Source organism: Barbus barbus (assembly GCF_936440315.1).
Source record: "Barbus barbus genome assembly, chromosome: 24".
NCBI classification, from domain to species: Eukaryota; Metazoa; Chordata; class Actinopteri; order Cypriniformes; family Cyprinidae; genus Barbus; species Barbus barbus.
The window spans coordinates 19,282,901-19,300,242 of NC_136752.1; the positions used below are offsets into that span (position 1 = coordinate 19,282,901).

General features: G+C 38.8%; 1 protein-coding gene across 1 annotated transcript; it reads left to right on the forward strand.

The window, feature by feature from the left end:
• Window positions 1-197: 197 nt before the first annotated feature.
• LOC306844117 (apolipoprotein B-100-like) lies at window positions 198-15,138 on the forward strand. The gene is made up of 28 exons (XM_079376037.1): window positions 198-318; window positions 750-779; window positions 1,045-1,148; window positions 1,230-1,375; window positions 1,506-1,653; window positions 1,750-1,902; window positions 2,001-2,125; window positions 2,212-2,297; window positions 2,386-2,839; window positions 2,925-3,039; window positions 3,132-3,278; window positions 3,387-3,598; window positions 3,672-3,867; window positions 3,956-4,132; window positions 4,218-4,421; window positions 4,588-4,755; window positions 4,851-5,056; window positions 5,166-5,345; window positions 5,427-5,536; window positions 5,632-5,839; window positions 5,947-6,122; window positions 6,229-6,389; window positions 6,498-6,607; window positions 6,732-7,105; window positions 7,208-13,267; window positions 13,395-13,500; window positions 13,633-13,819; window positions 13,912-15,138. Exons 1-28 carry the CDS (start codon window positions 264-266, stop codon window positions 14,824-14,826), a joined length of 11,313 nt encoding a protein of 3,770 aa, XP_079232163.1. The 5' UTR covers window positions 198-263; the 3' UTR covers window positions 14,827-15,138.
• Window positions 15,139-17,342: the final 2,204 nt, after the last annotated feature.

Consider the following 17,342-nt stretch of genomic DNA (forward strand, 5'->3'; position numbering starts at 1 on the left):
GAATATACATAAAATTATATATATAAAAAAGAATAAACAAAAAAATGGAATTAATCAACAAATTTAACAGATCAAGCAAACCATGTGAAAAAGCAAATAGTTGCCTTTGTCCTGCCACAGAGGCAGAAGATATGAACTTTGGAGTGGGGACTTTACTTTTTGCAGCTGCCATCTCTCCTCCCATTAATATATAAAGCCAGTAATACAGCAGATCACATCTGAATACGCAGGGGTCTGAAGGAAAGAGCTTAACTGAACCCATTATGGGGGACACTAAGCTCTGCCTTTTGCTGCTTCTAAGTGGAATAGTCTTGACAAGTAAGTACTACTAAAGATTTAATAGAAACATTTCTGACTGTTGTTGGTTTTTATATTAAAATATATGTATGTATGTACATTTAGCAGACGCTTTTATCCAAAGCGACTTACATTGCATTCAAGTTACAGTTTTTACATTTTATCAGCTCTTGCTTTCCCTGGGAATCGAACCCATGACCTTGGCGTTGCTAGCGCCATCACGTTTCAGTTCTAGTAGTAGTCACTTGTTTTTAAAAAGTTAAAAATATTTTATTTAACATATTACTGGTAAACATACATTAAGAATATAAAATGTTAAAGATGTTAAAATTAAGTGAAATTGTCATATTTTAATTTCATCAATTGTATTTTTAAAGAATAACATTGAAATGTATTATATGGTAATATTTGATTTTGTTTGTATAATACTCCTTGTTGTTTTTTCATCTTAGATGCTCAAGATGAGGAATTACCATGCCTTCGTAAGTGCTAAGTATCATTTTATAATTTCTATTATAATTCTATTTTTTTAAAGAAAATGTGAATTGTATATAAAAAATCCATATGGTATTTATTATCTAATGATATTTATCAAGAAAAAGAAAGCAAACAAGAAAGCATCCTTCTTTAAGTTGTGTTACAGTAAAATTTGTTAATTTTTATAATTTATCTCTTCAGAAAAGCAATCTAAAGCTGTAGAAAAGAGTCATGTATGAGATAGTTAAGATGTGATTTTTGCACCCCTAGTGGCCAAAAGGTACAAGAGCTTCCACAAGTATGAATACACCTACGAAACAGAGTCCCTAAATGCCCTGAATGGAGCAACCAATGGCCCCAAAGCAAGATGCAAGGTATAAATGTCGACTGCGAATATATTTAGATTTTTTCTCTTCCTAAAATGTGAAATTTCATTCATATTCTTTTTTAAACAGGTTGAAATTGAGGTCCCGCGTACATGCAGCTACATTGTACGCACAACGGAGTGCGAATTGAGTGAGGTGACTGATGTTGATGCAGAAGGAAAGCCTATCTTTGGGCCATCTGCTGGTGCAGACACTTTCAAGGCTGCTATGGAGAAGTATGTTTCTCAAGGCATTCCACACCAAACAATATACACATATATACACACAACAGAATGATATAACAGAGTTATCTTGAGCAGATAAGAAAAAAACATATTAAATACCTACCCTAATCTTAATTCTCAGGAACCCACTGAAGTTCACCGCTGAGGGAGACGATGACATCAATTTGTTTCCTGAGGATGATGAACCAGTCAATATTTTGAACATCAAGAGAGGTCTAATCTCTGCCCTTGCAGTGCCTGTGCTGGAGGAGGACAGAAACAGGAGAATGGTCAGTCATTAACTCTAAACCGTGGCAAAAAGTTTACATTTGTTAAAAGGTTGATATGTATTGACTAATCCATCACAAATTATTTTCTAAATCCAGCCCACTATCTACGGTATGTGCAAGACAGGCTACACCGTGAACGCCAGAGAGAACATTGCCACAGATGTCACCCTCAACAGAGACTTGTCTAAATGTGACAAATTCAGGCCGGTTAGGGACCACACCAGTCCCCTGGCCCTTATCACAGGCTTGGTAAGTCAACCCGTCTTTGAATAAGACAACAATTAACTGTGTGTTGATATCTGATGGCTTCAATAATGTTTGAACTAGGTTGTCTTTTCGTCACACAGCACTACCCACTTGCTCAGCTTATCACAAGCAGCCAAACCTGCAACTACAAGTTTGATAATGCACAGAAACATATGACCTCTGCTTCCTGCACTGAAAACCACATGCTTGTGCCTTTTTCTTACAAGTGAGTTGATTGACAACTACATGGGTTTTTACTTTAGACTGACCGTTTTGTTTATTGATCTGCTTATTCATTCTGATTATAAACAGACGACAGTATGGAGTTACTAATGTAGGAAAACAAGTCTTGACTCTGGTGGGAGTGTCTGTGCACAATGACAGAATCTTTGAGCAGGGTAAGCAATCATTCAGACACTTAAATTAACATGCGTTTGCAGTAATTGCATTTTAATTAATTCGGTTTTCTTGTTTACCCACCTCTAGATGTAGCCAACATGAAGACCCTGCACCTTGATGGAAGCATTGACTCAGTCCATCCAATTAAGGATAAAGAGGTCATGCTGTCTGTTCTACGGGAACTGGCTGGCCTTTCTGAGACCAACAATGGACACAACAGAGCCCACCTAGCTCACAAGCTCATCGCTACAATCCGCAAAATGAATTCTGAAAGCCTGAGTGCTGCTCTACCAGAGGCCCTGGAGATTTCTCGCTCCCTGGTGTACCAGGCGTTGTTCCAGTGTGGCACACCAGAATGCACTAGCTCCATCTTGCAGGTTCTCAGGACCTTTGACCGTTCCTCTTTAGAGATTGATGCTGCAGTGTATGCCATGGGAATGTTTCCCAACCCATCCAGAGGCCTTGTTGAGGAAATGCTGAAGATGGCCAAGTACAAGGACAGCAAACCCATCTACTATGCTCTCAGCAATGCTGTCAGGAGGTGAGAAAACCGGTACAACTCAACTGTATTCCTGGTATTTGATCTATTAGTGAATTTGAATGTTTATTCACCTGTCTTATCCAAGGCTCTATGAAGCTGAAGGAAGTGTCACCCCTGAGATTCAGGGAGTCGCTGAGTACGCCCTTGAACAGATTGGTGACTGCACAGGCGACCAGGAACATGTGTACCTGTCCCTGAGGGTATGTTCAACCTATTCCATTACTCATGCTTCACCAAGTTAAAAATAACAGCTGATATGTGGATACTGAAATCTGTATATGAAATCTCTAAGGTCATTGGAAACATGGCTGCTGCCGTTGGAGCCGCAAGCCCTGCTCTGAAATCAGCGATTATCCAATGTGTAAACCAACCTGCTGCATCCCCTGAGGTCCAACAAGCTGCTATTCAAGCTTTTAGACTCACTTCTGTCCCTGATGAGGTAAACAAGATATATTACCTAATTGAAAGACTACTAGAATTTTAAATAAATCTAAAATATTTACAATAATTGTATTTTTGACTAACATAAACTTGCTATTTCCAACAGGGAAGAGAGGTGCTAATGAAGGTAATTTTCGATGGAGCCGCCCCCATACAGAAGCGCGTTGCTGCATATCTCATTGTGATGAAGGACCCTCAGCCCTCTGAACTGGCTCAGCTGGTTACTGCTCTGCCTAAAACTGAAAACTGTCAGGCTATGAGCTTTGTTAACTCACATATCAGCAACATCCTGAGCTCCACAGCATCTGAGACTAAGGAGTTAGTAGAAAATCTTCATACATTTTAACATCTTAAGTTAAAAACTGTATCTAATTTCTCTTCTGCTTCTCAGACTTAGAGAGAAGATTCTCAATGCCCTCCAAGGCAATGAGATCAGAACTTCCACAGATCCAACAAAGTACTCACACAATTACAAGATTGGCTCTCTAGAGGGAAATGTGATTTTTGAGTCTGAAGACCTTCTGCCCAATGAACTCATCCTGGAGATGACCCTGAATGCTTTTGGATATGACGTAGACATGTTTGAGGTACAAGAGTAGTCTACAATTTTAAAATCTTCTCCTTTTGATTTCCTTTAGTTTCATATTGACATTTCAAAATTTTTTGTTCTTACAGATCGGGTTGAATGGCAAGGGACTGGAACCCACTGTTGATGCCTTAATCGGTATTGATGGATTCTTCCGTGACACCATGCAGAAGACAATTAACTATGCAGCTGATAAAGTGCCCAGGGGCAATGACATTATGCAGAGCATGTTCCCAACCCTATGGGATAACATAAAAATGCAACAGGTCTTTTACATTTAAAAATTTTGCAAACTTTATAGCATTTTCTTTGGTTTGGTTTATCATCACTCACATACCTTTCTCACTCTAGGCTCCTCAAAGCATTGTCAAGGAAATAATGGATAATGTTAACAAGCTCATCCAGAAACTGAAGGTTCAGGATAACCCAGAGGCTATGATCTACCTGAGGCTTCTGGGTGCTGAAATGGGCTATCTCAAAAACAAGGACATGGAAGGCATGGCCAACTCTGCAGCTTTACTGACTAATAGACTTTTAAATATGTTCCCTGTTGATGTAAGTGAACTGCTTTAAAATACATATTAATGCTGAGCAAATCTGTTTAACAAATAAAACACCTTAATAATGAAAAAGAATCATGGTCGAAATAAATTTCCAGTTTCCTCTTAAGATGAAATGTACTGAGTGAATGATTTGAGCAAATTAATCATTTGTTTTACAGTTCATAAGGAACCTTTACTCAAGTGTCAACAACAACCTTTTCCTTCACTACGTCTTCATGGACAATGAGTTTTATCTACCCACTGGTACTGGAGTTCCATTAAGAGTTGCTCTGTCAGGTACTTTTGCTCCAGGAGTGAAAGGAGGACTGAAAATTGCCCCTGATATGGTATGGGTCCAGCCTTTTTCTCACTGTGATCAGTAACCAGGGGTTTACCAAGCTATACCAGATTATTAAACCTATTTCTTTTTCTTTTCACACAGAGCGAAATGGCTTTCATGCCATCTGTTGGAGTGGAGTTTGTCACTGAGGTTGGAGCTCTCTTACCTGACTATGTTGAGTCTGGCCTGGAGATGCATACTAACATCTACCATGAGAGCGGTCTTAAAGTAAAGGTTTCTGTAACCAAAAAGCAGCTCAAACTGACCTTTCCCACACCCCAAGCTCCAACAAAACTCATCAGTGTGACGTAAGATGCTACTGTTAACACAAAATGCAATCATGATAAACAAACCAAAAATGTAATACTGCTCTACAAATACATTACAGAAATTCTGCATTTTATTTTCTCTGCACAGTAACTCCTTGTTCTCAGTGACTGGTACTGAAACAAAGACTATCCCTCCGATGATGGAACATGTAAAAGCACAGAAATGCACTCCTTTCTTCCCTGGTTTTAAGTACTGCAGTGCCCTGCAATATTCAAATGCCTTTTCCAGTGATGCCTCTCCCTACTTCCCCTTGACTGGTGACAGCAAGTAAGGAAAATACTGGTTTATTTTTTATATTTTTCTTGCTTTTTTGAGTCTCAAAATTTGAACACAGACCTGTGTCTTTAGATTTGCCATTGAGATCCACCCCACTGGTGAGGTTTCTGCATACACAGCTACTGTCGACCATGTTTATGAAGACAAGGTTGACACAGTGACTTTTGGTCTGAAGGCAGAAGGTAAAGCATGGTTTCACAAAAGAATCCCTTATGATCTTGACCCATTTTCATCTTTTAACTAGCAACTAAAATGTTGCTCTTATTCCATATAATAGGAGCATCATTTGAGGGCACAGCAAAACTGATGTTCGACAGACAGAAATACAGTGTCTCAGCTGATCTCCAAATTCCTGATTATGACCTTGAAGCTGGAATTCGGGTTCATTCTGTTGAACGCAGCACTCAGAGCAGGGCCACACATTCCATTCAGCTTGACTTCATTAACAAGAATATACCTGAGGCATCTCTTGTTGCCCTTGCTAAGTATGCACATCTATATATTAAATATATTCTAACAACAATAATATATTTTTTATAATTACACATTGTACAAATAAACTCATGGATTTAGTATTTCCTTCCTTCTTTAGGACAGAGTCAATGAAGGATGCCATGCTGCAGGTTCAGCTGCTCATTCCTCATTTTCAGACTGATGCTAAAGTAACTGTGCAACTGAAACATGCTGAGGGTCTTACAGTAGAGCTTGAAAGTGACCTTAGACTCCCGGAGACAACTTCCTCTATTCAGAAAATCATTCTGAAATATGGTACATTTTAATTTTAACTGTCTTCCTTAAATTCAACTTCAACTCAAATTCAGCAAATTAACTGGATGCCCTCTGCTATATTAATTAATTTTCATGTTCTTTTTAGATGCTGAGAAGATTGAGGCTGAGGTCACTTCTAATGTCAGCACTGAGATTCACAACATTATTCCTATGGATGCCATCAAAGCCACAGTCAGTGACCTGCTTGATCAGAAGATTGGTACATCTGATATGAAGATCAGTGATGTCTTGATCCAGTCAGTTAAGGTAAAATCTAAATAAATCATTGATTCCCCAAACCCATAAATTAATACAAGTAAAACATAAAAATACAGATAAAAATTTTAATATAACACATATTCAATTATCATCTAGTCCTCAAATAGCTACCTGGAACAATTAGCCGCCGACATCCCATATGTCCAGGGCTTTAGGATTCCTGCCCTCCCAGAATTCACAGTCCCTGAGAAGCTTTTCCTGAATGCGTGAGTGAATTAAAAATATAACAATACATTTTAAAATGCAGAAACATGAAACATATCTATAATGTTACACAAACTAATTAATGTTAAGTATATTCATGCAAAATCGTATCTTTTTTTTTAACAGTGAGGGTTCTGCTAAATACAAGTTTGGCCAGAATTATTATACCATCTCCATTCCCATTCCTCTTGGTGGGAAATCTTCTGGAGATTTCAACTTCCCTGCTGCCCTGACCACACCAAAACTGATAGTACCTCAGCTTGGCCTGGAAGTTGCTTCCATCAGCATTCCTCTTCCAGAGGTCTTTGTTCCTGAGAGTCTGTCTGTGTCAGTGCCTCACACGATAAAGGCAGAGATGTCCAGCAAGCTAAGCAGCAACTTCTACAACATGGAGGCAACAGCTTCTGCTGGCAGGGAACTTGGTGACAAACCAAACTATTCTGCCAAATTTGAAGCCACTGGAACTAGCCCAGTGGATCTCCTCTCCTTCAAAGTGGAAGGTATTTGTATATTTGTTTGCAACAATATTCTTAACAAATAACACATTTTTGTAATCTGTAATTAAATACTTCTTACTTAAATGTTATTATGTTTATGTTTAGGATCTGCTTTAGTGGAAGAAACACCTGGGGAATCTCTGAGGGCTGAGATGAAATCCTCTTTTGATCACAAGCTAATTGAAGCCAGTGTTAATTATGTTGAGGAAGTGACAACTGCTGAAAAAATCAAATTTAAGTCAAGCAGCAAGATTGAGGCAAACAGTCCCTTGGGTCTGAAGATTTCACTGGAACACACAGGCCAGGTTGCAGTCAATGAGGATGAGATCTCTGGAGACGGAAACCTGATAGGCTCCATCAAGGCTGGTCCTCTGAATGGTGAAGTTGCTCTCAGTCAGTCACTTATCGTACTCCCATTTAAGCCAGAAGCGAAAATCGATTCCTCTCTGAAAGTAGACTCAGACCTTTTTCAAGCAGAGAACACAATTGAAGCGGCACTTTCCAATGGAGAGCTCTCTGTTAAATCAAAAACAACTGCATTTGAGAACAATCTGATACATGATGCTGAAGTTACCTATAAAGGGTCTCTGCTTGCTCTGAAGTCAGATACAAGGGCAAAGGTTCACAGTCTAAACATCCGAAATGTAGCTGAGGCTAGTGCTAGTCCTGTTTTGGTCAACATTAAGATTGACACTAATTCTGACACTTCTGCTGGGGATGAAAATCGTGTCCTTTCCCAGTTTATAGCAACACTGGATGCCAATGGGCTGGATGTAAAAGGTGATGCCTCCGCAAATTTGATTGAACACACAGCTTCCCACAAGTGCAGCCTATCCCTGACCAGGGATGGCCTGGCCATGAGTGGCACAACCGCACTGGAAAGCCCTCTCATTCCTTTGACGCTTGAGAACAAATTCAACGGTGACCTTGACACATCAAAGCTTTCCTTGTCAGCTGAGACGAAGGGCAAATTTATTGAAATGCTAATTAAAAATACAAATTCTCTTTCTGCATCCCTGTCCTCGGTAGCTTTCAACTCCATAACAGATCTTGATGGCGATGTTGTAATTTATAATCATGACATCTCCATTCAGATTGAACCATATAGTACTTCAGTGGCAATCAAAAATAATCTGGATGTTCTGGATATCACTCTGGTTAATGATGCCCAGTTTAAGGCACTACCATACACAGCTGACCTGAGTGGCTTTTGGAAGCTTTCCTCTGGTGCAGATGAGCTGAAGCACACATATGATATCAGATATGAAGATCTGGTTGTCACTGCCAAGTGTGGTACTACTGGAAAATTCATGGGATCTCACATGAGCCACAACACAGAAATCGAGGTTGCTGGACTTACAGTCACATTCGGCAGTGATGCACTTTTAAACTCACAGTACCTACGCTTCAATGGTAACTTTCGTGCCACTGCTGTTCCCTTCAGATTCAACATTGACGCCATGGCCAACACAGATGGTGATTTGTATCTGTATGGAAAACAAAGCGCACAAGTTTACACTAAACTTCTTTTGAAGGCAGAACCACTTGCTTTTGCACACTCACACGAATGCAGAGTCTCAACAACTCACAATTTGGACAACGGCCTATCAATTGAAATCAACCTTGACAATAAAATTGATACTATGGTGACACCATCTGAGCAGCTGGCCACAGTGAGAATAAAATCTAAGGTTAACAACCATTTGTTCAACCAAGATGTGAGTGCTTACAACAACCCTGAAAGACTTGGAGTAGAATTGTCTGGATCCATCATCACAAACCTCTTCAATAGAGTCGACTCTGACAAGCAAGACCACTTTTTCTCAGCCTTCCTAAAATACGATAAAAACACTAACAGCCGTGTCTTAAGCCTGCCATTTATTCAACATTTTCCTTTGGACCTACAACACATCAAACTTACAATTTTAAGGATTGCTGAGGCCATGCAGTATTATATCAACCAAGAAGACATTGTTGCTGAGATTCAGAACCTGGCTAAGTACATTAGTGATTCTGTGAATGAACTAAATCTGGAGAGGAAAATCATCAAGATGAGCGAAGACCTGATTGCTGTTTATGAAAAGTATGGATTTACTCTGGATGACCTGGAGGCTGCTCTGATGAATCTAAAGCCTGTTTTGTTGAAGCTAGTCACAGAACTGGACACTCGTGTAGAAGAGATAGAAAGAATTGTGAGAGAAATGATTGCAAGTGGCACACTATCTGACACTGCTATACAGAGACTAACAGAAGAACTGAATGCATTCAATGAGAAATATGACATCAGAGCCATAGTTCTTGCTGTCATTGAAGCTACTGAAAATTTAATTGAGCAGATTGATGTAACGAGACTGAAGGGCAGCGGCAGTGCACTCTTGCGAGATCTGGAGGAACAATATGCTATTAAATCCACACTGGAGAAGATTTTGAGTGAACTGAAGCAGTTTGTTGCAAACTTTGACCAAGGAAAGTTCATTGAGGATGTGAAGAACTTTGTTACCTCTGCCAACTTCAAAGACTATGCAGACAATTTGGTGGCTCAAATCTCTACAGAGGAAATCCGCAAGACTGCTGAAAATGCAAAACAAGTGCTTGCTGAACTGGGAGGGAATGCCATCTATACTGCTGTACTGGGAGGGAATGTCATCTACAGCAATGTGAGAGAAATCCTGGTGAAATCTGGAGTTGACAAGAAGACTGAAGCAATTCTGAAAAAGGTTGTTGAACTTATTAAGAAGTTCAATATTGAAGAAACTGTTAAGGTTCTTTCTGGCACTTTGAAATCTATTCTGACCCCCATCACAGAGATGCTGGATAAAGTCATGACCTACTTGAAAACAACAGAGGTAAAGGAAATCATTGAGCATTTAAACAACTGCCTTAATCTATGCATCAGATATGTTAGATCATTTGACTACAATGCATTTGTGGATGAAGCCAACCAGAAAGTCAAGGAGTTGATAAATGATATTTACACCATGAGTTTGTCACTTGAGATCCGGCAAAAGCTTGATGCAATCAGAGAATTTGTCAATTATGCTCTGTCATCTCTTACTGCTTGCCTTGAGGAGCTGAAAACAATCAAAGTTGCAGATGTGGTCAAAAACCTCAAGGACATTGTTGATAGTGCAGTTTACATTAACACTGAGGCACTTATAGAGAACATCAGGAGGAGAATTACAGACATGGATATCAGAGAAGAAATCATGCGTCAAGGGAGTGGTATCTACACAAAGGTAGTGACCATTGCAACAGATGCATGCAGTGCTGTTATGGAAATAATCCAAACCATCCTTAAAGATCAGGAAATTGTCAATGAGATGAAGCAATTCTGTGATGGAGTCAAGACAACACTGAAAGCAGCTGAATTTGAGATCCCATCTTTCACTTTCCCACTCACAAACCTTGTTGTACCCTCCATAAAAATAAGTTTAGAAAAGCTTCAGGAATTCAGCCTCCCTTCTACACTGATTGACCTTCCAGAGTTTACCATTCTGCAATATTACACCGTGCCACCAATCAGAATAGAGTATGATGATATTAGGCAGGGACTATTAGACCTATTAAACTTCATTGCCAATTATGAAATGCCACCTGTAGATGCCCTCTTTGGCAACCTAAGAATCATCTACCTGCCAGAAATTTCTGCCATCACACTGCCAGAGATCAGTTTTCCAGAGATCTCCCTCCCTGAAATTCCTAAATATTTTCCGGATCACAAATTCCCAGATCTGCAGATCCCAGAATTCACTCTCCCTACAATCCCTAGTGAGGTCATGATGCCATGCTTTGGAAAGCTGTATGGTGAGGTTAGGGTTACTATTCCAATTTTCAGCATGAGAACTACCATGGAATTCTTAAACTCTACTGAAAGTCTAGAAACACCTCAATTCACTGGGCACATTACCTCACATGGATCATCTGAATATGACATTCTTAAATACAGCTTGGATTCCACAGCTCGGATTGCCATCCCTAAGATGAGTCGTGTGATTGTTTCTGAAACCCTGAAGATCACCCACAGTGTCCTAGCTGTTGAACATCAATCCTCAGTGTCACTCTACGGCTTCTCTGCCCAGGCTGTGTCCAAGAGCAATGTGAAGATAACTATCGCCTCCCTTAGTGCTAACATTGATAACATGGCCTTCTTTGCACTGGAGGATGGAATGTCAGCAAATATTAAAACACAATATACCGACAAGGTAAGAATTCCTGCTCTCTCATGGAACAGTGACCGTTCCTACACTAATGAGATCACTCTTAAGCAGGATGGCTTAAAAATCGTTCTGACCATGACAGAAGAAGCCAAGGGCCAAATATATGTAAAAGACAAGTCTGATGATATGACCATCAAGAGTCTCTCAACTATAATTATAACTCCAACAACAGCCACGCTAACCATGTCTACAGATGGCGATAGTGGATCTTTAAAGTTTAACAAGAAAATCAAGGCTGAAGGTGTTGCCCTGAACTATATCGACTTTAATGGCCATATTGAAGCAAATTATGATACAGGAGAAAATTACTTGCTGAATGCTTCTGGAAAGGTTGATCTCAGAGAAATGAAGTTAGTGACGAAGGCAACCTATGACATAAAGTTTGTTGGATTGCTCAGTGGTACGTTTTCCAGTGCCTTCAACATATTAGTGCATCCCTTTGAGATGGTCCTTGATTTCCAAAATAAGGCTAATACTAAACTCAGCTTCAAAGATCCTCTGACTGCCAAGATTGATCTCCAGAATGATTATGCTGTTATCCTAAATACTGGCATGCAGAAGTTTAGCACTGTGGCACTTGTTCGTTTCAACCAGTACAAATATAGTCACAACTTTACAGTGGCCAACAATGGAGATGAGGCTGGCATTTACGCTGCAGTAAATGGAGAGGCCAATTTGGAATTCCTGACTGTCCCATTCAGTATCCCACCTATCCAGTTCGGAGCATTAATTATGATTCTTGACACTCCAGAAATCAGCAACATCAACCTATATGAACATACTGGCCTTAAGCATTTGTTGACCAACTTTGACCAGGCTATTGATGTAGATGCAAAGATTGTCTACCAGAAGAGCAAAGCTGCACCCATTTTTGATCTTGGTCTCATTAACGTCCATCCTCTAGGTGATTTAATCTCTGAGGTGTCATTCAAGTCCTCTATATTCAGCCTTAATGCTAATGCTGGTATCTATGGGAAAGATAACCCTGTAATTCGATTTGGAGCAATTACTGCCTCTGAGTTTGAGGGACTGAAGGCCAAGCTTGAAGGAACCAGCAGTCTGAGCACCAAAAGTGGATTAAAATTAGCCAATTCTGTGGTCCTGGAAAATCGCCACATTGAAGGAACCCATGAAAGCACTGTAGCTATAAACCCAGATGACTTTGAAGTTGCACTGTCTGTGACCACAACTGCAAACATTAACCTACCCATTCTTACAGCTAAAGCCAACCATCAATTTACTGCTGACAACAAGGCCCATCCAAAAGCTGATTCAACTTTTAAGACAGAGTACACATTTGACGTTCCCATTATTAAGTTTGTTGGTAAGGGAAATGCTGAAAACATCTTAAAAGGGGAAGGAACTCTTACGTTTATCTCTGCTGAGACTATCATAAAGGGTACTATTGATGGAAAATTCCTAGATAGTGGTATTGTAAAGGGAGCTCTGAATTATGATGAATACATCTATCTGAATGGGAACAGTTTGCGATATGCTCTTAAGACCTTTGCCGATGGCAACCTGAATTATGGAGATCTCAAGGTAGCGTTTGATGTGGATGAAAACCTGTCTGTGGAAACAGCTATGGAACATGTTTACGCTATGTTAAAGTTTTCTTCCAAGAATGAAGCAAATATTGGAGGTTTTAACACAAAGGGAGATCATACTGGCCAGGCTACAGTTGATCTGGAGCTTCTAAAGTCACTGATGGCTGATATGAAAATGGACTTGTCTCAATCAAGCACCTTTGGTGACCTTAAGATCTCTGAGATGGTGTTGGTGGAACTTAGTGTACCCAAGCAGAAAATTTACTACACCTCAAAGATCGTCTCTCCAGTATACACCACAGATGTTGTTGCAAAACTAGATGGTAGTGCCCCAGTTTACAAGACTGTTCTCAAGGCTACAGCCACTTCACCAGTTGTGCTCCTGGAGTACAATCTTGACAGTAAGTATCTGCAAAGACATAAATACAAATACATATAGATCATTCAATGGTACTAATGTTTACTAAGAGTAAATTACAATATTTGTTCTCAGTGTGCTTTATTGATTTGTGCTTTCACACTAAACAGGCTCCATGAGTACTACAATGGAGAATGGTGCCCTTGTTGCAGGAGCAAATGCTGTACTTACACATGCTGACTTTACAATGGATATCAGCAATGTTCTTCGTATGGGGTAAAAAAAACAGTTCTGACTTTTAATTTAGTTATAAGTAAAGTTTTGTATTAAGCTTACAAGTGGTTTAGATTATAACCAATTCTGTGTGTAAATCGTAATTGCTAACCTCGCTTATGAATTTTTGTTTAGTGATCCTAGTCATACCCTGAATGTGGACATCACCAGCCCAACATTCACCGATGTAAACTTTCGCTATGCTGCTCGAAGCGATGGCGTAAGTGCTTCAGTTTCCACACCGACAACTGGCCATCTTGGCTTCCAGCTTCAAGGAAAGATTCCATCTGAGATGAATGCGAGGATCTATAGCCGTTATGCTGTAAGTGACATTTCTTACATTACTCCTCCAAACTGAGCTATAAAATCTATGCTAACAACTTTTGTTTCTATATTGAATTGCTTTTTCTGCAGTCTGCACCAGGAGATGATGTTGAAATTCTGAACATGAGAGTACCAAAGGGAGATGAAAAAGTACTGTTGGTCAGCTATAATATACCAGCCACACGAGATTTAGTCGAAGGCTTTATGAAGAGGCTACCAGTTATCTCAAACCACGTTGAAGGATTTGCTGAAAAATATGGCATCACTGATGCACTAAAAAGACTGTTCAATATTCTTAATGAAGTTGAAAATGTTTTAAGAGATGCCAGCTATTCTGCTCTTTGGCGTAGCCAAGAGCTTAGTGAGCTGTCTAAACTTTTCAGAAATGTAGTTATTTCATCTCAAAAGACCATCCAGGTCCTGCTCAATGCTGCCATCAACTTCCTGAGAGAAACCAAATACAAACTGCCTGGAATGGATGAGGCTTCACTGGCTGAAATCTTCTCAAAAATCAGATTTATGATTGTGGAAATGCTGGAGAAACTCGCTAACAATCTGGAGATATATTTCTCTCCCATCTTGGAGAACTTCAGCACAATTGAAATGACATTTCCTTCTGGAAAGGTCATGACTGTAGCCAAGGTGCAAGAAAATGTGAGAAGTACCCTGAGAAGTCACCTAGCTATGATAGTAGATGTGATGAAGCAAACAAAAGGCCTTGATGTGTTTCTTGAGAGACTAGGACAGACCCTACGAGAGGTGGTCGTTAAAGCACAAGAATTTGTAGACAGCATTAAATCCGATGTCTTAGATGCTGTTGTTGCTCCCCTTAACATTTTCTACAAGAAGCTGCTGCAGACCTTCAATGAATTGAGTGAAATGTTTATCTTAGTTTTGCTTCCTTTAGGTGGATTATATAGCATCATTTTGACCAACTGGGAGGAATTTATTAATGCAAATGATGGCATACAGCAAATTGAGCTTCCTTTGCCTTTTTTCCAGTAAGCTGGTCATTTTGAACAAACATTGAATGAAATAAACACTACCATCTCTTGGAAAGAGCATTCTTCAATGGGCATTCAAGCTAATGGACACTTAACTGAAGTGTAATACCAATATGTATATAAAGCAATCACTGATGCCATAAATGTGTTATTATTATGCTGTTGTATTATTCTATTTGTATAAGCTAAATGATTATTCAAAAACTAACCTTAGTATAAAAATGTCAATTGTGACATATAGTTTCATCCTTGTTCCGTATCTGATATTAATGGCATGATGGGTGAGGCTAAATAAAGAACTTTTATTATGCAATATCATGCATCTTTTTATTTTGTTCCTCCAAAGATAATTGCCTGTTGATCTGGACAGTTTAGCAATATGTTTGAATATGATTATGAGCAGAAACACACATTTCTTTCTTAGCAACATATATTGCACAATACTGAATGTTACGTGCCAACTGTCAAAACATTTCTCATACTAGTAAGTATGGATTAGTTATATAATATATTGTATAATGGTGGATTTAATAATACCGCAAAACCTGCATTTCAAAATACTACCGTTCTCAGTACAGGAGCAGGAAGTCACTTAGATATTCCAGAACACTTATTTCGCTAAAGCGTGCAAAATTTACATGAAGGTTTACCTAAAGGTTTGTTAATTGTCAAAGTATTTTTACTTTCACATTTTTGTCTACAACATAAATTATACAAAGTCATACCTCAGAGGTAAGTTTTAAATTTTGTCATATTTTGAACATCCACCTTTTATTTCATATTTGACTTTGTTCTACACATTAACTTCAATGTGGTGTGGCCTGCAATATTTGAGATTAGGAATTTTTTTCTTTATTTATACAGAAAAGAGCCATCTCCAGTATACAGTAGCTTTACTCTGCTCCCTTGTGGTGAACACACTGAATTGTTTACAGTGAACAAATACCCATATACAAATACAGAGGATATGAAATAAGTAATGCAATTATAATTCTGGCTGTATAGACCTACCAATCACAATTTAAACACTGTTGATACTCATTTTGTGCATTCTTGTTTTTTATCACATTTAGTGCGCAACTTAGTGGTTGTGGATGTTTCGATGGTTCATTTTATTCGTAAATTTTCAATAAATCATCTGAAAAAAAATCCCTCTGGATCCTTCTGTTCTAAAAAAAAAAACATCTTACCTTTGATTTCAAAGGTTTTGGAGAAAATTGTGCTGGATCAGCTTCAATGTTTTCTCATAAGTGAAAGGTTTGTATTTATGAGTTTTTTAGTCTGGTTTTAAGTCTGCTCACAGCAGACTGCCCTCTGCCCTCTTGAGAGTGTTAAATGATATTTATCTCTCTACTGATTCTGGAGACTCTGTGCTTCTTACACCGTAGACCACTCCACACTATTATCTAGAATCGAGTCTTGAGTAGGTCTAAAAACAACCGTTCTTAAATGGTTTCAGTCATACCTGTCTTACAGAACGTTTTTAGTGAAGCTGGGCAATTTTACCTCTTCCCCTGCACCAATCACAAAACCTGTGGCCTTCCACAAGGCTCTATTTTAGCTCCCCTCTTTTTTCTCTCTATTCTAAGGAAACATGGTGTGTCTTTTCATTTCTATGCGGACAATACTCAAATCTATCTCTTAATCAAAAGAAACAATTCTGCAGCGATGACTTCTCTTCTGCAATGCTTAGAGGAGGTTAAATCATAGCTAGCCCAAAATTTCCTCTTCCTAAATGAAGACAAGACTGAAGTAATTATTTTCGGTCCTAATGAGAACTCTCAGTGTATAAACCCTGATTTGGACAGATTATCCGTTTTTAGATCCTCACGGGTGCGGAACCTAGATGTTCTTGTCGATCAGGATTTAAAATTTGATAAACATATGTCATCCGTTATCAGATCCAGTTTTTATCAGCTTCGTCTACGGTCTAAAATCTGTTCTGTCTGTTCAGTTCTGCATGTCTGTTCATGCGTTTGTCACATCTAGGCTAGATAACTGCAATTCTTTATATTGCGGTATATCCAAATCTTAAATTGCAGGCCTTCAGCTATGGGTAAAGTACTTTGGTCAGCCTGGTGGCTGTTGTAAATGTGCTATACAAATAAAATGAAATTTTTCAACTTGAACTTGGAAAAAACTCCTACTTTTTACTGATTCATAACAGACAAATTTGAAAGACAAAACCATATAGCCTAATTTCAAAATAACAAAACAAATGAACTCAACCACAGTAAAATCACTTTTATGTGCCAGTTGGAATTTATAAACATTCATAAAGTTTTATAAATGTATTTTATAAAACAATGATACAATTTTCAGGAATCATCTTATAAACCAACTAAATAATAGGTGGGGGGTTTTTCTTACACATTTTCCTTATTTTGGCTTTCCTCCCTCAGTTTGTAACCAATACTTTGACATGTGAACACACCAGCTGTTGAATGTTCAAGTGAAAGTTCCTCTGATGTATCTACTATACGTGTGACTGTGTGAGTACCTTCCTAACCACATTAG